The 23,533-nt window shown below is 32.7% G+C and overlaps 1 protein-coding gene across 7 annotated transcripts in view; it reads right to left on the reverse strand.

The window, feature by feature from the left end:
• The window catches only part of LOC127834427 (E3 ubiquitin-protein ligase rnf213-alpha-like), a 157,757-nt gene that overhangs the window by 34,107 nt on the left and 100,117 nt on the right, over positions 1 to 23,533 (reverse strand). For all 7 annotated transcript variants that reach the window (XM_052360263.1, XM_052360260.1, XM_052360259.1 and 4 more), the window contains 14 exons: positions 23,147 to 23,329; positions 17,241 to 17,374; positions 16,921 to 17,128; positions 14,871 to 15,001; positions 14,598 to 14,773; positions 14,335 to 14,482; positions 8,727 to 8,892; positions 8,113 to 8,278; positions 7,375 to 7,547; positions 7,040 to 7,270; positions 5,269 to 5,447; positions 3,031 to 3,136; positions 2,745 to 2,845; positions 292 to 471 (listed from right to left, as the gene is read on the reverse strand). In XM_052360263.1, the coding sequence (XP_052216223.1) occupies positions 292 to 471; positions 2,745 to 2,845; positions 3,031 to 3,136; positions 5,269 to 5,447; positions 7,040 to 7,270; positions 7,375 to 7,547; positions 8,113 to 8,278; positions 8,727 to 8,892; positions 14,335 to 14,482; positions 14,598 to 14,773; positions 14,871 to 15,001; positions 16,921 to 17,128; positions 17,241 to 17,374; positions 23,147 to 23,329 (2,282 nt within the window). The remainder of the gene's footprint in view (positions 1 to 291; positions 472 to 2,744; positions 2,846 to 3,030; positions 3,137 to 5,268; positions 5,448 to 7,039; positions 7,271 to 7,374; positions 7,548 to 8,112; positions 8,279 to 8,726; positions 8,893 to 14,334; positions 14,483 to 14,597; positions 14,774 to 14,870; positions 15,002 to 16,920; positions 17,129 to 17,240; positions 17,375 to 23,146; positions 23,330 to 23,533) is intronic.

The following is a 23,533-nucleotide window of genomic DNA, read 5'->3' on the forward strand; positions in this document are numbered from 1 at the left end:
TGTATGAACAATATGTTCGAGCCAAAGTTTATCAAGTTGCTTCAATCTTCGCAAAACAAATGTTCACTTCAACACGAGCATTAGTGAGTTTAGAACATAATTGAAGTGTTTGTACAGCAAATAACATGCCGTACTTAAATTATTCCAATACATATGTTTATAGTAAAAAATAAAACCTCAAATAGGAAGAAGATTTTGCGATCAACTTATCACAAAATTAAGTAAATTACATAATAAATAAAATAAAATAAATAAAGCAAAATAAAGGATACACATATATATGTTTAGTACCTGTCGATTTCTGAAGTTTCACGTTTGTCTTTAAACATTTCCTTGCATTGTGGGCACTGTTTAAGATCTTTTTTTATTTCTAAGTAACATCTTTCGCAAAGGACGTGATTTGTACTGCAAGGCAAAACAGTAGGAGGCATCGTTACTTCCACTTCGCAGCGAGAACATGTCCGTCCAACTCTGAAATGAAATAGTTCAATACACACAGTTAATGTTTTTCAACTGTCGTATAATAAAGCAAACGTTTAAATTGAAAGAATGAGTACACAAATCTTTTGTGTTGAATGACATCCATTTAACTTGATTTTAGTAGTAAATAAATAAATACATGAATAAATAAATACATAAATAAATTAAAACATTATAGGTAATCTTGATAGGAATTACTGTTGTAAATACTGCAATGGTAATTGAAATAATTGAGGCTTTACTTAACAATGTGATTAGATTGTTAATGTATATAGATGCAACGTATTTATAAGTTGTTTTTTTTTTTTAATATAAAACAAGCATTTAAGTTCAACTTCTTTGCGTACACTTAGGAACTATTTTGCAACAATTTTCAGTTCAAGATGGTAAGCGCAATACATATGAAGGCCCTGAAGTATCAACACTCCTACGCTACATGTACCAGAAAGCGAAATCATATGTTTAATCCTGTAACATTTATTTATATTCCTTTAAATAAGTTGTTCATTTAAGAAAAGGGAAGGTCGTCTCGCCGAGTTTATGTTCATACTTTTGCATGAACTCCATTTGCGCAATTGGTCAAATTTTAATCATATTGTGTAAATGCTGTTCGGACGAAATGATTATTGCGTCGAAATCGCCAGTATCAATTTAGAATAATTTAATACATTGTGAAAATGGGATTCAGTGCAAATCAATCGTTTTTAGATAAATATGTTGACCGATATATAACAAAGTTACGATGGCAAAGTTTCATGGGAGTTAATGATTTAAATTATCTTGATAAAGTTTTTTTTTAAATAAATTGGGCATTTTAATATAGTCAACAAAATTTAGAGGTAAAGCTACAAAGTCACTTAATGTTTTCTAAAATAAATTTCCTGCGAATTAATGAGAGAGAGAGAATACACCTAAAATTATTTAACGGATTTTAATAGTGGACACATAATACATCGAATGGGGGTATCTATAGGTAATTTGGTCACTATTTATTCTACATAAAAGATGTTTAAAAATTATCAAATATTAATTCAATTTATAAACACTGATAGTATTATAATTACAAAGGTAACCAACAAGCTGTTGTAATTGTTACTAAGGATTTAAGAATGGGTCTATTTTGTTTTGTAGTTGTTAAACAATCATGTCGTTTGCGATATTTTTTTAAATTCAGATAGTATTGATATAATATCTTGTTTATGCCATGTAACAGGAATTGTTACAGACTATGAAGGCTTGAATGTTCTTACAATGCTATGCTCTTTTTAATCACAAACTATTATAACGAAACTCATATCTACCAATCAACCTTAGAATGTGTTTCTGTATAATTACTATAAATATTAATCAATAAAATAAAATGTTTTAATGTTTGTTCGAACGGGGTTTCGTCCGACACTGAACGTTTATTAGGCGGCCTGGTACAATTTCATGCAGAGGGATTTAGTACGGTCTGGAACGTCCGGAATCTAAAACTTAACGGTACATCCACCAGGATCACACACTTGTACGATATGGTAATAACAATATTGCTAGATATTGATGGATTGTTTTGTCATGTACAACACACAAAATAGAATATTAATACTATTTATTGCTTATTTTCCATGCTTCAATGCGATACACAAAAATATATACCGTCATTTACTCTTACAAAAGATCACCGATGTTTCAATTTTTTGATATACGGTGTATAGATAACAGGACAAAACTTATCAAAATGACTTTTTTTATTAAATAAGCATTAAACCTCACATGCACGCGTGAATATGCTGTGAAAATGTTAAACTGCTTATGCATTTTTTTTAATTTGTGTAACAAGATTAAAAATATCGTTTCGACATATGTTAATAAGTTTTACTAAACTTATCATACTTTTTAATATTGTTATTAAGTAAAATAGTTGTGTAATCATTATATATTTTACGATCAACGAAGAGCAAGTCGTAATTTAACACACGTTTTGTTCTTAAATGATATGAAACTAGTATTAGTAAATCTGTGTGTGAAACAGATTTTGAATTCGCAGATAAGCATTTCGAATCATCAATTAATCAATAGGCATACAAACTCTAGATGGGACCGGAATAATTAGTGCGGAATAGGAATACTAAGAAAACGCAGAATTAAATTCAACATCCCATTACTAGTTAAACTTTACACAAAACATCCTTTGAAAACACGACAGCAATAAACACACATGATTCATTAGAACTAACAGTTGTAAATAATGAACATTTACTGTAAATGCACAATGAACTTACCCAATGGTCTTTGAAAGCGCAATCTCGTTACATTCTCTCAAAAACTCTTGCAAGGTTTTAAAAGATGTTAATTCTTTCATATCAACATCTTCATCGAGAATCTACAAAACATAGCTTTAAAGGCATAACAAATACATTAAATAATACATGGTTTCAATGGATTACAAAGTAACTGTTTTATTTGAAAACCTAATCTTATAACAATAATGAAACCATTAGTAACTGTTAGTAACAGCTTTGTACAGTTGTTTACAAAACAGACAATCATATTATATGTCGTCCTTACATTCCACATAACATTGCACTCTTCGTTTGTAAGAATGTCTTCTTTATCGTTCGGAAACAAATTTTCTATGAACAGCTTCATCGTTAAAACACGATTCCATGCTGACCTGAGACAAAAGAAAAGCTTAATGCGACCTATTAGAATATTGTTTTGAACAGTTATTTTACAGTTGAATGGGTCTATTAGATTAAAAAATAATAATCATTTATTAATGGCCAGGAATTTAATGACCCGAGGTTTCATGGGTACGTTATAGATCTTAAAACTAAAGGATAATAGCATATATTTTGTAGCAAATAACTATGACACACAACCTCGCTGAAAACCCTTTGAGAGGTCTTAAGTATGTTCGTCCGCTTATTTAGTATACTAACAAACAACGTGACCATGTCACGCAAAAAGTTTTCATTCAACGTTTTAGCAACTTAGTTAATGAACGTTAATACATTTTGAAAGATCATGTATGATCTGCATAAAAGGTACTTTCAATATCAGGGAATCATCTCCATCCTAAACTCAAGATATTGAGCAGACACCTTATTTTTTAATTATGGTTGCAGTGCCCCAAATGCAATCTCACACTATTTCTGCTTGTAAGCTACATTTATGCAAAATTACAGCGAAATAAGTATGATTACTATAAGAACAAAGGGTCAAATTTGTGTGAAAGTTGCTAGCCACACGTTTAAGCTGAATACCACTGCTATAGACATTCATATGTAGTCGGTGAATGAAATTCATAAGCATATAAATTAACTTGGGTGAGTACAACAGCTGAACCTATATTTGATATATCCATGAGTATGTATTATCAGCAAAAATGGGTTAAGTGTGAACATGTATGTATAGTTTTGAGTTTTCCCTCGGTTATTTATTAGCTATAATTATGTAATTTTCACACTTTCAGCTCTATACGTTAATAAACAACTCTCAATTTAAACGGACATTTTCACAGATTTTGGCATGTATTGACGTTTGTAATTAAATGCTTTATATTGATAAATGTTAAAAAGCTCACACAAAAAAACAAGAATTAAATTTGAAAAAAGAAAGAAAAAGAGTAACTCTCAAATGGGTTAGAACCACTGACCCCTGGAGTAAAAGGCTATCGCTTATTTCAATCGGCAATCCATGATCATACAATTAGTGGTGTATTTTATACTTTATAAGCAATCTTCGTAGTATCACAAAATATGCCGGCAACAACAGAACTATCCAAATTATGCAATCGTTTCGCGTTGCAACGCTTTATAATTTTCAGGTCTTTAAATCGTCAAAAGATGCATATAATATTTGAACATGGCAAATGTTCAGTATTACTGTTTCCTCACAAATATCATAAATACAACGAACATTTGCGAATCTGAAATATTTTTCAATTTTGTCAATTTACCAAAACGTGAAAAGGCCCCTTTAAGATATGCCGGTAATCTTGTATATTAAGGAATTTACACAATATACGCGAATTCAGTGAAGGGCATTCAAATAGACGTTGCTCTTAACAATTAAAGTGATATTATGGGCATCTAACAGTTTATAGGTGTCTTTAGCAACCGTTGTTTATTTTTGGTGTTTTCACTTAATATACATTCACATTTGTTAATGCAGTATCAACATAAGAAAACAATATCCCGGAAAGAGAAAACTAATGCATTTGAATATCAACCGTACTTACGTTTGTCAACTGATCATGCGAGTACGATGTGAACCTAAATTAAGTTTTAGTGCAGATTCGTTCATACGATACAAAGACTCACTTTTGTTTTACGGATCATTTCGGCTTAGAGGACTGGGTAAGGCATGTATAATATCGAATATAAAATATATTTTAATAAATATATTTTAATAAACAACTGGTAGCAAGATGAGTTGTAGATCATTGGTCAGAAACCACATTTTAACTAACTCATTTGGTCTGTTAATTCTTTCCAGTTCAATTCAACAGTTAAAAATGCCCATAATATCACTTTAAGCAAAGCATCAATGCTGGTCGTTTTTATGATAAGTTAAATACTATTAATTCTTCTTTTTCTATAAAACCACCATAAGTATATACGTATACTATTGGCTATGATTCCTACCATTTAGCACATTTCCGAGATGTATGACGAAGGAAACGAACAGTAACTCCTATATGAACTTAAACGGTCGGCTATTTATTTGTTGACACTGCTATATAACGGATTGCGAATTGACTTATAATGTTACATTTGTGTAAGAAATGTTAATAAAACTTACCTTGTCTGTGAGTACATTTCCAAATGTACATCACTATCCTCTTGACATAATGTAAAAACCTGCTCCACAATATGACGACTTCGGTATACTTTACTCAGCCACTCCGATCTCGACGAGTAGTCGTTTTGAATGAATTGTGGCTCCATGTTAGCTATCAACTGACCTACTGTTCTCAGCAACTTATAAGTATATTTACAGACTGAATTGATTAGATTGTGAATCAAAACAAGATGGCCATGATGGCCCTGTACCGCTCTACTGTTTTTTATGCGAAAAAAGGCGTGAAAGGCGCATGGGTTGAATTGTACTCAAGCATGTGACTTTCTCTTTCTATCCCTCGTCCCACTGGTCGTTTAAAGTTGGAAAGGTGAGTATTTATATATATAACTTTGGCCCCAGGGGCATAATTTGAACAAACTTAGTAGAGACCTATAAGATGTCACTACATACCAAATTTGGTAGCCCTAGTCCCAATGGTTATGGACAGGAGGATTTTTAAAGTTTGCACCAAAGATGCTTTATATAAGCATATGTTCAGTTTTGTGACCCCTGGGGCAGGGTTAAATTTGAGCCCAGGGGAATAATTTGAACAAATTTGGTAGAGAACTATTAGATGTCACTACATACCAAATTTATTAGCCCTATGCTCTATTATTATGAACAAGAAGATTTTAAATGTTTGCACAAAATAGGCCTTATTTACCGGTAAGCATATGTTCATTTTTGATACCCCCGGGAGAGGGTCAAATTTGACCCCGGGGGCATAATGTGAAAATACTTAGTTGAGAACTTTAAGATTTTAATACATACCAAATTCGGTAGAAATAGACCCAATGGTTATGGACACGAATTTTTAAAGATTGCACAAAATAGGCCCAATATAAGCATAGGTTCAATTTTGTGACCCAAGTGGAACGGTCAACTTTGATCCCAGGGGCTTAATTTGAACAGACTTGGTATAGGACTATTAGATGTCACTACATACCAAATTTAGTAGCCCAATGCCATACGGTTATGAACAAACTAAGTAGAGATCTATTAGATGTCACAAATACCGAATTTGGTAGCCCTAGGCCCTACGGTTATGGACAAGAAGTTTTTAAAGTTTGAACAAAATAGGCTTTATATAAGCATATGTTCATTTGTTGTGACAACGGGGCAGGGTAAAATTTGACCCCATGGGCATAATTGGAAAAAATTTGGTAGAGGAATATAAATGGCACTACATACCAAATGTGGTAGCACTAGGCCCAATGGTTGTGGACAAGAAGTTTTTAAAGTGTGCACAAAATAGGCTTTATATAAGCATATGTTCAATTTATTGACCCCCGGGGCGGGGTCAAATTTGACCCCATGGGCATAATTTGAACAAATTTGAAAGAGGTTCACCCCAGGAACATATGTGAGAAGTTTTATCAGAACTGGACTTGTAGTTTAGGAGAAGAAAATGTTCTAAGAAAAAGTTAACGCACGGACGCACGCACGCACGACGGACACAGGACGTGACATAAGCTCCGCTGGCCTCTGACCAGTGGAGCTAAAAACGAACCACACTTATTAACGATACAATAAAACGCACTTATTTTAATGTTGTTTCAATGCGTTTACAATTTCTCAAAACATAGCGAGAAACTAAATAGATAAATAACAAGTAGTAACATCAATAACATACACAAATATTCATATATAAGATTTTAAAGTTATTCATAACTTGTCTTTATAAGTATGCGTTATCCGTAATAGGAAAATGTTTGAAAGAAAAAGAAAATACCTTATTATCGCTGTATAAGAACTCCGGTGAATACATTTGCAACGTGGCTATTTCTATGCTGCAACTAGGCCAGATTTCGTTTATACCTCTGAAGTTTTTTAATCTGATTGACTCAGTCTCAAACGCAAAGCGAACGCAAACTATGCATTGAATGAGATAAGGGACATCTTTGGTCTGCTTGCAACTTTTCCTGAAAAGCTCAGCTCTTGATTTGATTACGTCTTCTACAAGCTATAAATAAGGTCATACATGTTATTTGATAATAGCAAATTGTGTATTGTTGTAAATCATATCAGTCTTAATTGACATTGTTTGATTTTACCAAAATATCTTACAGTTTGTTCGCTCTCTCCATTTTTAGGGTTGTACACCACATGGACAAAATCATGAATGAAATCGTTTAATATTTCTTGCTGGTGTTGTTCTTTGTCCAGGGAAGTGAGTGCTTGGCCAAATATTCCTCCATTTAATAATCTTGAGCACAAGTTGATGCGGTCTTTTGAAACTTCTGCAGATACGCAGAAATTGAATAATTTGGTTAGTCACTGCATTTGAAACTTTGCTGTGTGTTTTAGTTGTGGTTTATTGTGATATTAATGACTTACATGCTCATTTATTTAGAAACGATTCTGTGTTTGTAAAAACAAGTTCAAAATATTATGAAAGAATTTCGATGTTTCCGATAAAGGGCTGATGTGAAATATATAAGAACCGCAGTGCATGCATAAATAATGGAATAAAGTCTTGCGTTCTGCAAAGCAAGTACTCAAGGAAAAATTGCAAACAAAACACAACGCATTGGTAACGTGTTTCGGGTAACACTGTAAACGAACATACAATACTATTGTTAATTACCCATTTTTCCAAATTAAGGCTGGCTTATTTTCAATAATTGCAATCAAAAATGGAATTGTTTAATTAGTAGATGGGGTGGGTGGATGGCTATGAAATATTCTTGATACCAACGAAGTCCAGGAGCGCAACAATTAATTATCGTTACATACCGAATATTATGAATACATATTTAACCGGAAAGACAATTTACAATTCCAAAAAATAAGTGTATTTGGTACCGCTATTGTTCTCATTCAAAGAATCTCGAAATAGACTTTCTGTCATATGTATGATCAACCAAGAGAATGGGAAGCGCAGTTTAAATGCATGGTTTTCATATCCGACAGTGGGGACAACAATTTCCATTATCTCCTTTCTTTCATGGGGTGACAAAAGGTCATCGTACTGAAAAAAAAATGTGCGAGTTTTGAATTTTGCAACATTAATCGTAGCTCAGAGTTAAAGCCGTTTTTACAACAACATTTCGAAGAACGTTGACATTACTTTGATATGATATTAAGTTATACTTTCTGATATAAATGGTATTTCCCCCAAAATAGGCATGAATTAAAGCGATTCATATTTTTACCTCCACAATACATTTTAAGCATGTAGCAGTTATTCAAAATTGATTATCATTAAGACACATATTAACACACCCAAGAAATATGTATCGATATACGCTTCAAGTCTAACATAAACTGAGGTAGTTGATTATATCATAGGAATCTTTACTTTCAACGGACGTTTTTCGCCAGTAGGTAATTAAATAACCTTAAAAATCTCAATATACAATAGAACAGGTTATATTATGCCGGTAAATATCATAAAAAAAGGCATTCATCACAGAAACCTTTATATGCACAATCTTGCTGTCTGCACAACACCGCAACCAAAAGTCCCTTTTCCAAGGCACTTCACTCAGCGCTAGTTCTAGATTGCAATTCGTGTCCAAGAAGGCGATGATATGCGCAAGCACGGGTGCGATTTTTAGTTTTGTCGTCTGATAGCATGCTTGCCTGGAAATCATAATAATAGGTTATCGCTATTCTATCAAAATCATCTTCTAGTCCTACTCATTTAGGCTTGGACAATTGAATTCCAGTGGTATAATTTGGACGGGATAATTTTGTAGATGATCAGTTGACAATGATAACAAATAAATATTTTACCCTCACGATTTTAAATAGGTTTTGTAAGGTATTTACTTCATAATTCTTAATTCTTCATGTGACATCCTGAGAGTGGCCAGTTTAGATCCCTGGTTCTAAATTGACAACACTTTGTAGAATAACACTTAAAATAGTTCACACGAAGTATTAAGCCTCGGGCCCTTGCGGTTTCATAACGGAATGTTTTCGATTTTTTCCTTTTGAAAAATATTTTAGCTTTTGAGAACTAAACATTCAACGGACCAGATAATTGAAAACGTTTAAATAAAACGTTTACGAACGCCCCGAACATGTTAGATGATCATCAAAATGATTTTCTCTGGATCTTTAAGTATCAGCAATTGCTTAATAATGAACATCATGTACGTCTCATATAGAAATTGACGTGATTTGACTTAATTTAGTTCAGGACGAATTTACTGGATTACATTCTAAATATAACACTTTTGAATCTAGTACTTTCAGAGAACAACACATACAAGTTTTATGCCAATAAATTCTACATTAAAAATATGACTCGATGGCGTTGTGAATTATGAACTAAAGATCATGATTTTAACAAACTGTTGAGATGACCATGCTCTGATATCATCTTCCAAATTCGTTCTTGTAATTTAATCTCATGTTGTGACCAATTTAGCAGCGGCTTACTCTTATGTGATAGATAGTACTACATGGCAGCGTTTTGTTTATAATGTTAAACATATATGTTCAAACATTGACCCATGGCGCTTTGCAAGTTTTGACCTAATGGATTTAATCAAACTTGTTATAGGTAAGTTAATGTTAATTTGCAATTCAAAATAGTTGAACCCTGGTGTGGCCACAGTTCTGAACCAAAGTTTATGATTTGCGGGTACTTTTTAGAGAACCACTTTTGGATGACGCTTGCTGAATTGAGTACAGTGCTGGCAGCATTCATGCATATTAAAGTTAGTTTTTATTCAAACACGGCACGCGACTTGTTTTCTATTGACAAAGAAGGGAATAAAGTGTGGGTTGTTCTGCAATAAAATTATGGGCGGAGTTTAATGTTTTGAAAATAGTTCCGAATAAATAAAGAAAATATTGCAATAAAATGCATGTGCTTAAACCCGCTCTAAACGAAATGTAATACATGTAGCATGTATATAAATGTCATAAAACAACAATTTGTATATTTGTTGATAAATGGCATAATCACGCCTGCAAAGAATGTTATTTGTTAAGAAACGTAATTAAGAAAACATTTTAAGCATGTAAGCTTTACAATAGCATCAATAAATGTGACGTCATTAAGTCTCTATGACTGTTGTTCTCCATGAAAGTGACGACATTTGCAAAATATTTATGAATGAAAACGACGTCATATGTTTGTGCAATTCAATGACGTCAATAATAGTGAACTTTTAACTATTAAGGGCGGAGTATTGAAAAATATAGTTCACGTCCAAAAGCTGGAACAAAATCAAAGAAAATCGTGTAAGAATAGAAATAATATTTTTCTATGATGGTTTGTTGTCGAATAACCCACAGTGAGGAGTATAGTTGCGACTTATCAAATCACTCTTGCTTCGCACTCGTTATTTAATTTCTACGCATCTATGCTCCTTACTGTGGGTTATTCGACAACAAACCATCATATAAAAATATTATTTCTTAAATAAACGTACATCTATTACAATTCACTATAGGGCATGTTAAGATTTAAGCACTGGGTGAGTTATGTAAATAACATTATACGGGTCACCTATCTGATGTAAAATACCAGATATCAAAGCTCTGGAACTTTTTGTTTCAGAGAAGACTTATTACTTTATTAAGAAGATATTTTTTATGCAGATCATTTGGTAAGTTTTGTACATAGAGACCAATTTGAATAAACTTAGATGACCGATTAACAATATTACATATACTAAATAGTAAATCCCTGACCCTCTATGATTCAGTTAATATTAAACAATAATTAAAATTAATTTTCATCTCTGACATGCAGCGGACTGGAAATATTTGAACATTTTTAAAAGAGAACCATCTACAGATATTTCCTTCAAAGTTCAGTTAAATCGTTCCCAGCAAATGTTGAGTTATCGTTTGAATGACAAGTTTAGGGACGACTACCTGCGCATAAGGCAACACAGTACAACACAATACAGGGTCGTTTGAAGAAAAGTTGAACGACTCACACGTGTCCGTCCTTACGTAGACACAAAATATCCCAAGGACATTCTCCTTTATAATTCACTTTACAACTTGAAAACGCTTTTCTTATGCTATGAAGTCTTTCATATGCGTATTGTATATACAAGCTTTAAAAAAACTTTAACTAACACATTCTAGAACATCATGATTATCATTATTAACTGTTACAAAAATAACATTTTGAAACCACAAGGTCAACATTTTTGTGTGTGTGCCAACAACAAGCCACGTCATATGGTCGCAAGCCTAATAAACTTATAAAGAACCACAACTAAACTGACGTTTAATATTTGGTACTTACATACATAATACAGAATACGCTCACAATACCAATATAATCCAAACATGGTCTTATAACATACTCCATATTATAATTAAATTAACTTTTCATGAAACCATGTATACTGTTTGGTTAATAATATATATTGGACGTGTTGAAGTGTTTCAAAATAATGTGCTGGCCTCGCCAAGGAGGAAACATGTTTTTGTTTCAATTAGCTACACATATGACATGTGTAGTCGGGGGGGTGTATTCTTCGGACGCAATGTCCGTCGTGTGACAGTCCGTCAGTCAGTACGGGATTACGCAACAATATTCAAGGGACCTTTTTACGGTTAGTTTAGTTTACATTCTGGTAGAAGAATTGTATGCAGGCAATCGTGTTAACTGACGGACGGACGGAATAACAGAACAATTAACAGAAAGGCATACGGACGGATTGACAGACAGGCAGACGGACGGACTGATAGTAACATACATACATACATAAATACATACATACATAATGCATGCATACATACATACATCCATCCATCCATCCATCCATCCATCCATCCATGCATGCATGCATGCATGCATGCATGCATGCATACATACATACATACATACATACATACATACATACATACATACATACATACATACATACATACATACATACATACATACATACATACATACATACATACATACATACATACATACATACATACATACATACATACATACATTCATACATACATACATACATACATACATACATACATACATACATACATACATACATACATACATACATACATACATACATACATACATACATACATACATACATACATACATACATACATACATACATACATACATACATACATACATACATACATACATACATACATACATACATACATGCATGCATGCATGCATGCATGCATGCATGCATGCATGCATACATACATACATAAATACATAAATACATACATACATACATACATACATACATACATACATACATACATACAGACATACATACATACATACATACATACATACATACATACATACATACATACATACATACATGCATACATACATACATACATACATACATACATACATACATACATACATACATACATACATACATACATACATACATACACACATACACACATACATACATACATACATGCATGCATTCATGCATACATGCATACAGGCATACAGGCATACAGACAGACAGACAGACAGACTTCAATTGTGATTTCAGTGTACCCCTTTTACTTACTTGCGATATATAAAATAATTATACAATAGAATAACATTGGTGGTTACATGTCTTCTCAATTTCCAAAGTAAAATACACGTGCCCTAAGTATTGCAAACATTATAATCATGCTACACAAATGAAGTAAATCATTACCCGATTACCTATGGGAAGTAACGGCAATGAAACATTTTGTTACGTCATATTATACTGCCATATTATATGTTAAACTACAATTTTAATGAATGAATATCATCTATTGCATAAATTATGGAAATCTGCGTTCCCAGTTAGTTTAAACCTATTTATTTTAGCTCGATTGCATCGAAAGCCTAAGGCTTATATAAACGCTCTCGAGTCCGTTTCCTGGCCCTAGAACCAGTACGTAGTGTCTTTGGGAGAGATCTAAAGAACGCTCCCATGGTGGGCATCGAATCCGTGACCTCCCAGTTTAAGGTGATTTTTAATGAAACCCGACCAGAATTTCATTGATAATATGCACTGTATTTGAATGATCTGTAATTGCATCATTTGTTTAAAATCAAAATTCTCAGGTTTATGATATTTTACGACGATGTATCGATGCCTGAGCTTAACACTAGTGAAATAAGACGTGACGTGAGCTCATCGATCAACATGCGTTGTCATCGACTTTATCTAGTCTGGATAACGACATTGTCTTTATAATTGCTTTTTATCGTGCATACGGCGTATACTTGACTAGAAAAATAGTGTTTTTGTAATATGAAATGATATAACACTTGAATCATGCACTGCTCTAAGTGTTCAAAGCTGTTCAACTCTCGAGCGTAAGTTTCTATTTAGATTTTGTTGATGTGGTTTGATTTATTAAAACTGAATCTATTTCAAAGGTTAATATTAAGTTCATATATGTGTGCTAGTTAACTTTTGATTATGCATATTCTATTATAGTATAAATCGTCACAGAAACACGTTTTAAAGCTATCCCAAATGTGTTTTATTGGAAAACAAGCCGAATGAAACATGTTCACAAATCGATATAATTGTTCATTGATGACCTGCATTTATAAATAATCATGATAACATATAAATAAAATACGCTACTGCTTTGTGCATATACACACGAAACGTATTTAATCGAACATGTTTCGCCTTGAATTTCGGTTTGTTCTTAAATGAACAATTCGAATGTTTCATCATGACTATGTATAATTTGAATTGTAATACCAAAAGCAATGCATCACCTATTTGAATTGATTTAAACAGTCTGCAAGTGTGCTTTCTTGAAATGTATAGTATATGTCCAATTCTTTGAGCGTTCATTTTTTCCGCTTCATACAGTATCGGAAAAACATGTGACAGCAGTGATCATAGTAAGCTGCGGCGAAACGAAAATTCAATAAATGAGATTATTTTTTAAAGTTCAATCGGCGAAATAAATCGTGGTTTTTTGTAAACTGTAGGAAAGTTATAGTCTCAAAATATATATGAGTATAAAGAAAGTGCTATTTTTCGAAAATTGTAAACATTTTTAATCAAAAGTGTGGAGCAACTGATACACATATTTCAAGTATAATACCTGAATGTTCCATTTTGGTAAATCGCTTCTTTGGAATTCGCAACGCGTGAAATCCATTGTCTTGCTTTAAAACCCTCTTGGTGGTCCTCTTTTGTTGTAATGATATTCGCAACGGTCTTGGATATGGCCCTCATGAATAACTCGGAAACTGAAATATGTAAGATGTATTGTTTTGTGTACTTTTTATTAAGAGCAACATTGTGGCAAACACCTGAATCCAGTTCATTTGTTCAAACAAGTGAAACAAAGAAATTTAATCATACCGTCGGGACTTTGTAAACATTTCAGCACGACATCCAAACGTTTGGTCGCTCGTTGCTCTTCCTGTAGTCTGTCGTGGATCATTGACAATGCCAATGGTACAGCCTGTTTAATCAGCCCATCAATACGTACACAACGCTTTCCACATACCGTTGTTGACGAGTCTTCATATTCCACACTATGAAAGAAAAATCCGAATGCATTTTTCTGCATGTAATGCTTAGTAAAAAGTGAATCGACATCGAAGTCATAATTCTCAAATAATGCAGTATTACCTCAGACGTTTGTTAGACACTGTGCTTAATAAAAGCTGACCGATGGTTTTACCAAATAAATCGGTCAGTTTTGGAAAACCTTGCTCCGCTTCGTATAGGTCATCAATGTGCACGCAGCGCCAAATGCCACACTAAAATGGAGCCATTGTTACTAAAATGGTTAAATAAGTACATCATTTTTAAATATCACTTAGCATTACATTTTTCATAGAATATGTTTTCCATAAGTGCTTATTATTTTTTCTGCTTATAATGATTTTATACTATGATGTAAGCTATCCTTAAAGTATTTGAAATACAACATTGTTGTAACATAATCAACCACTACAACAACAAAACCTACACAGCAACAACATAAATATTCATTTAAAAAAACATCATTAATCTGCAACAAGGCTTGCTATTAAAGAAAATCCGAACAAATTGCTTCAACCAACTTATGAGTAACTGAAGTTTTTCTGGAATTCGAAAAGTGCTCTTTATCTGCGTGATCTTAGTAGCTAATATCAAAACGTCACAAAACAAGCGCTGATTAGGTGTAATGTGAAGAATAATAAAATTTAATTACTTCCCCAAATAAGTTGATTGCAGTAAATATTGTCAATAATAAAAATTAGAGACTTGTAAAAACAAATTACAAAATAGCATTTCGTATATACTAAATTTATTTACTAATTAAACATTACAAGCATTGAGTAATGCGTGTATATACTTGCTGATATCAAGGACCAAACCTAGAAAGGCCTAATTGTCAGATTTGGGTTATCATTTGTGCCAAGTATGAATAATCATGTTTGAAAAACATTTAGGTTAATATTTAGGCTCAGGAAAAAACTATAAACCATGTAAATTCATATAAAACATTTGAAATTAGAGTGCATTGTAAATGTGTCATGATTAGATCAAATAAAGCCAATACTATTGATAAATAATCAAAGTACATTTACGGCACTGAAACCTGTTTGGAACACATCGGATCAATGACCATTTGCGATCTATGTTTACTTGAAATTGAACAATAAGAAAGGTTCTAGGTCGTGATTGTTACAGTCTGGATATGCAAACGAGTTCACGATACGTAAAGCATTTGGACGTCAACCTTGACCTGATCTGTGGTGACCGAACATTTGCAAGCCACATATTTTCTTATACATAAAACAATTAAATGTAACGCGACTCTTTGTTTGAAATCCGAGTGTGACACTTACCTCGAAAAAAAGGAGGATGGTTGTTGTGCGCAATGTAGATTTTGTTATTAAAAAAATCTGTAAAAATTGTACAGATTGGTCCACAGGACTTTGAGGTTATGGTCTGAATGCGAATATGGCCCTTGTATATTGAAAATGGCTGATAATGGCTGACAATAAACGACTTTACTATTAATATAAAGTAGATTACATTCTGAGTTATTTTTTTAACTCTTGACAAAACAAGGACTTGATTATATAGTTGATACTTCAACTCAAGTAATTTATTCTACATCGAGTCAAACTCGAAGCAATCACAATTATTAAGTCAATACTTTAACAGGGCTACACATATTTGCCGTTAAGTGTTTTTTGTGAATATATAAAGAAAAAAGCATGTTCTTTGTATATTAATATTTAAAAAAAGACAGGTCGTGTCTCTCATATTTGACTCCGATTGTAACTCCTTTTTAATCGATGTTGTTGAATTGTAAATCCAAATTAAACATTGATTGTTATTTGTATTATAGGTTATTAGAGCGAAAAAAACGTGTGACGTTTTATAACAACGCAATGTTCATTCGTATCTAAAGCAAAACTAAATGCACACCAAATACCTTAAAACTTCCACAATAATGTATGGAATTATTTCAAAACACGAACCGTGGTTTTAAAAAAAGATTTATGAATTTCGAATTTACCCATATTTGGCTAAATGCCATTGAGATTAACGATAACAAAACTGTTCAAACTACTGTATCACAAATCACTTTCTTTCCTCGAGTTGATATGCTACTTATTAGTTATCTTGCAATTTAATGCTAAAATGAACAACACACTTCGATATATGCATACATATTTACCTGGTAGCCTGAGAAACATCCATCGACTTTTCGTGGAAGCTGTATAATAAATGCGATGTGAATATCTGATTTTAGGGGATTTATTCTTTGTTTTTCAAATTCCTCCAAAACGCAGTTTTCTGCACACGCAATGAGCTCAGAATTCTTGTCACCGGAGTAACATTGAATGATCAAAAGGCGATATGTTGTAGCACTCTCAAGAAAGCGCCTTAAATAAGAATAGCAGGTTAAATAAAATCTTACCATACAAGTGAACAATTACAAATACGGTTAAGGATAAAATGTAAAATGTAAAAATTAACACATTCATGAGAACCAACCTTATATGCGTACAGAACTCGTGTTCGCTATCAAAGGCACATAAAGACAATATCACTACGTGCTCAATGGATGAAATCCTTTTTGTAATTTCACAGCTATAGTTGTCCGGCAAAAGTTTTGAATGGCATGTTATCTGAAATTATATATACCGGTAATGATTTCTTAAATTGCATATGGTATATTGTTAACAATAAAATATATGAAAAAATAAATTGTTTTATATTTTAAAGATCAATCATGCTATTATGTTTATTTTTGTTAGATATTGATATTGTAGGTAAAATCACTAAACAGGTATAACGTAATTACAGTGTCAAATAATTTTACTAGGGTCGTATTTTGTATTATAGAGGGCTTTCATGTTTTAATATTTATTTTTGTTAAATGGCACATGTAATATTATTTGTACTTTTTTCTTAAATCAATGTTATCATTGTGCTGCATTGGATGTTGATATGCAAGACAAGTCCAAGAAGTGCTATCGGAGCAATTTAACGTGAAATTTCAATGACCTTCCATTGAAATTGTGTGCCTAACATATTTATGCTACTTTTTGAGATTTTGGTGTTTCTGACTATAACTGGTTGATAAATTAAATTACATTGACTCTCAGATGATACATTGTTGATTTCAAGACTGATAAACGTGAAAAATGAAAGCTATTCTGTCGCTTGGCATATGTCTGTCGATAGATCTGTCATATCGGTAATTTCCGTTACCAATCTTTAAATTGTAGCAGACACACGTTTGTCTTATGTTTTACACAAATATTCTACAACTTCCTTGCTAACTAATAATACATTAATGATTCAAAAGTAAGATGTCTTTGTTTTCAGCCAGGAACACTGTCTATGACGGCGATAAAACATATACAAAATTTCTGGATTACGATATTTATTTTCTAAATAGATTGCATTCGGCATCGCATTTAATGTTCTGCTAGATAAATATGTCGTCTTTCTTTATTGTATGATTTCGGACTGTTTTATCCAATCAGAAAAGAGCTTTTAAACGTTATTTAGACCCATGTTAAGCGAGATAGTAAAGTAACACTGTGTGTTCATTGCCTATTTCTGACATTACGAGTTGCATCCCTTGTTGGTTCATGCTCAAAAAGGGTGACCCAATGGTGAAATTTCGTTTAAATCGTTCAAGCGTATAACAAGGAGATGTTGAATGTAACGTATACTTACGACACAAGGCTAATGACACATAACCCGAAAGAAAGTTTAACATATTTATTTCAAAAATGCACTTTTGTTCATATGATTACAACAATGTTTTTAATACGTACATGTTCGAATAGGATAGGAACGAAATACAAAGTCTTATAGTGTTCTTCTCCCTATACAATAATAGTTTCATGTTGTCAAGCGAACATAATTGGATGTACATGAGTTAAACAATAATAACATAAGGGTAAAAAAACAAAAGACTCCGTATATATAGTTTCAAGTGTGCAACACAGATGACGGATTGACACGTGAACAATTTAGGAGAGAATGTAGCAGAGGTTAAGAAAGAAAGGAGATGTTTTGAAAGGCTTTTTTGTGTGAAAGGGGAGAAGAAGGGTTTATAGTCGTTCTGCAGCATATTACGGATCAAATCGCTTACTCATGAAAATAAATTTATGAACTGCATCAGCTATTTTAGTATTGATTAAGTAGTCACGAGTGGTGTCTCCATATAATATAGATTCAATGGAGGGGAAGGAATACATCGATATAGAGTTTATAAGTTCACCGCGAATATGTTCATACTGAAAATAATGCGACGTCGTTTCATTAAGTCTGCATATACATTGCGAAGAGGAAATAATATTGCGTCTGAAGAGATGGTCATTTAAGGCGCTACACTTTGTTCTTAAGCGCGTGTGTAACATTTAAGGGCGTCTTTCACCGTAGGAAAATAATGGGTTTGGAATCGGTCGATCTGTGTTAATAAGCCTTTTGAAGGAATGAATCGATTCAGCGTTCTTAACGTCATCAGAAAGATTATTCCATTCAGATACAGTAGATGGTAAGAACGAATTCGAAAACAGTGATGTTCGCGCTTTAACTGTTTGGAGATTAGACGCATTTCTTAATGAATAATTGCTACGCGATCCAACTGTTGCGGGTAAAAGGGATTGTAAGTAGTTTGGTACATTTCCAGAGAACATTTTATACATTAATATTAATTTATGTTTGCGTCTTCGTTGACTAATGCTTTCCCATCCTAACTCATTATACAGATCTTCTAATGAGACTAAACGCGTGCAACCAAATACTATTCGCGCTGCTTCGAAAGAAAGTGACTCCGAAAGCTCCGCTTGTGGAATGCACAGTTGAGAAAAAGGGAAAGCATACAATTAACGCTATCGCTTTCTTTAATTGTAAATCAATCGCAATACATCGGAATCAACGTTTTCTACGATAGTGTTTTTTTTTTAATATGTTTAAGTGTTTCAATTACTATGTTTCAAAACGATGTCCATAATGGATGTGTACCACTTATCACAGAAATTCGATGATTTAAGAATTTTTCTCTAATAGATTTTTTATAAAAATCATAATGTTGAAGCTTTATTCGCCGCGATATCCAGTAATGAAATATTCAAGATTATGCACACTATAACGTACAATACAGAAATATATGCGGACGAGTACACAATTTTGCACATGCAATATACTCTCTTTACATTAAAGTCACACACCTTGAATCGAAGTACATGTTAATCAATACATATAGATGCAATTCGAAAGTGTGCAAAATTGTCGTTAAATCTATAGCCTAGTTTGCAAGTAATGTAAAAAATAATAATAATTTAAAACCGAAAGTAGGATCTCTATACGTGTGCGTATATTTTGACAAACGCGATTATTTTTAAGTTTAAGCGCACAAAACACTAATTTTTACCTTGTAACCACCAGGTATATTCTAATTGAAATAGATAAAATTAAATGTATAGCCTAGATAGCAAGTAATTTATTATTTTTCAAACATTTCCGCATTTAAAACCGAAAGTAAGATTTCTAGACGTATACGTCCATTTCGACAAACGTGATTATTTTCAAGTTTTAAAGCGCAACAGAGGCGGATTTCTACCTTGTAACCACCCGATATATTCTAATTGGCATATATCAGATATGTTTCTTATTTATACTTAAATTTACTATGCCATGTATTGCATTTCAATGTGTGTGGCTTTAAAGGGACCGTAAACCACGAATGATGAAAAAGAAATGTTCTAAAATAGCGTAATTTTTACAATTATTAGTTTGTATTGATTACAATATCACGACTAGTATATAACATTACTTGAAAAAAGGTCATCTATTCAGTATATTCGGTAATAAAATTTCGCGTTGTGAAAGCGAAAGTACATCGCGAAAATAGGTGATATAACGATATACACACTATAAATAACGCAAGTTGATTGAATATCATATATATATATAATATATACAATTCATTACGCATGCACAATTTGCATTCCGGGTTTACAATCTACTTGCGTAATTTATAATTAACTGGTAGCTACCTGGTACAAATACCCAATAAAATTGTATTACCGAAAATATTATAATATGAAAACTTAACAACTTTTTCAAGTAATGTAATATACCAGTCGTTATTTTTTAATAATCACAAACGAATATTGTAAAAAAAACGGTAGTTTAGAACTTTTTCTTTCGTCATTCGTGGTAGGCAAAAAGGAGCAGACCTTATTTGATTCAAAAACAGTTTTAATGGTAAAAAATATACACAAAAACGATAAGAAATTACACTGTAAGTGTGCAGCTGGTAAACACTATCGCTTAAACCACATGTTTTACAGAACACGTCGGTCCAATTTATTCTGATCTTCATCCAACGGCTCGTATTTATCATAAACAATTAAAACACCTTACGGTGTTACCAGTTAATGAACGAGTATCCCAAATTATATTGCATTTATAAAGTTAAAGCCACTTCCCGGCTTAACTGACTACTTTCTAAAGACAATGTGCATCCCTACAACTTACAACTGAACAAGAAAGGGTTTTGTTTTTAAAGTCCTCAACGTAAAAGTATCAAGCTATTTGTCCTCGATTTCTTATGTAAGAACCTTTTGAATAGTATACCGCACAGTTTATCAAGTTTACATCAAGATTCATTTTTGTATAAGCAAATATTTAATTATAATTTTAAAATAACTTTTGTTTGCAATACGAGCTGCCATTAAGGTATTGTTGTTTTTTTTCTGCACTTTCATAGCATATATATGATATTTGCTAGATTCTCTTGACGTTCAAAATTTATTTCGCAGCAGTTTATATATGTAAACGATGATTTATGTTTACATATGTTTCCTTTCTATGCGATGCTATCAACCTTAAAAGACCAAACAAAATGTTGTAGAAAAAGGCAAATTATAATGCTTCGGCATTAATACAAATACACAATTTAATTCAAGTATCTTCAGTCCTTCGTGATAAATTCAGGGTCTAGTAGTATTGAAGATTCAGTTATATCAGTTTTTGAAGACGGAAAAACAGCCGGACGGACGAATTTACAGAGAGATGGATTAACAGACAGGCATATGCTAAACCTATAATGGTGATAACATCTTGTGTTATTACAAAAGTCCTTAAAGCGGGACTTCACGATTTTTATATGTGTGAAATTGTTATATATTGATGAAAATATGTTACAATAACACAAAATAAGCAAGTAAGATTATACATTGAAGACGAATTTCTTAAAATGCAGCAAAGACAAATAAGCGCCCTAGCCGATTGTGACAAAAATATGTCGAACATATTTCCCGAAGCATTCGTCCGTCTATTAGGATCGGAGTTAGTGTTAATGTCCGTGTGTCGTATGAATAAATCTCACTGCAGGAAATTAAAATGATCCGTAAAACTAAATTTAGATTCATATCGTACATGCATGATATACATGCCTGCGAATTCGACTGAACAGAAATTTTCGATTTAAGATTTTTTAATAACTAGCTTATTTCGCATTTTTCGACACATGTTCTTCTTAACTTTTATTTTAATTTATATTGAAATATATGCATAATTAGTTTTTTACACATTTTATATAAATACATAACTATTTGACAAAATCGTTCAGCCCCGCTTAAAAAGGGGCCTTTTCACAGATTTTGGCATTTTTTAACTTATTCATTAAATGCTTTATATTGATAAATGTAAACATTGGATCGTAAAAGCTCCAGTAAAAAATCAAGAATAACATTAAAAAAAGGAAAAGAACATTGCCCGGAGCAGGTTTCGAACCAGTGACCCCTGGAGTCCTGCCAGAGTCCTGAAGTAAAAACGCTTTAGCCTACTGAGCTATTCCGCCGAGTACACATAGTTGACGTATTTTATACCTTATATAAGCAATCTTTGTAGTTTCACAAAATTTAACGACAAAAACAGAACTCTCCAAATTATTCAATCGTTTCGCGTTGCAACGCTTTATAATTTTTAGGTTTTAAAATCGTCAAAAGATGCATATAATGGCTATATTAGACCATGGTAAATGTTCAGTATTACTGTTTCCTCACAAATATCATAACTAAAACGAAAATGTGCGAATCTGAAACAACTTTTTTCAATTTTGTCAATTTACCAAAGCGTGAAAAGATCCCTTTAAGTGGTGTTCTACTTTTAGTAACATCGACTGCCATTTTACCTCTGGTGATAAAAGGTCATACATAATCTTTACAGTGCCCTTTTTGAATATGCACATTTTCATCGACATATTTGCAGTACGTTTTTGGTAATAGCAGTTACCAATACTAGTATTTCAGATTGACGGACTAACAAACTGACGGACGGACAAGTATCGTGGACATGGGGAAGATATATATAGTCCCATCTAGGGAGACCAAAAGGGTACTCAACAGTTGCCAAATATAATACAAAATTACCTGAGCAAATAGTGGTTTTACAGACTTTTCCACAATCATGTTGTATAGATACGATAATAGACTGCCATGCTCTTGTTGATAATAATACACGTCTCTTAGCTGTTCCATTTGTGACTGATTGTTCAGCAGCAAGGACTCGGGTGTTGCGCACCATAAAAGGAGCTGCTTTGCCTGTTCAAGTATCTACAATTAAATAGCAATCAAAATTTATTTACTTGCAGCGCCAAAAGTGGAAAACACTCATTATCAACTATTGAAGACATCAGGAAAATTAATCTTCATTGGTAAATTTCGTTAAACAGCTATAATTCAAGTTGAATATCGTACACTCACATTTGAAGTCTCATTTAACAGAGCTTGCGTTCTGCATCTAGACAATGCATTATT

This window comes from Dreissena polymorpha, chromosome 6 (assembly GCF_020536995.1).
Source record: "Dreissena polymorpha isolate Duluth1 chromosome 6, UMN_Dpol_1.0, whole genome shotgun sequence".
Classification (NCBI taxonomy): Eukaryota; Metazoa; Mollusca; class Bivalvia; order Myida; family Dreissenidae; genus Dreissena; species Dreissena polymorpha.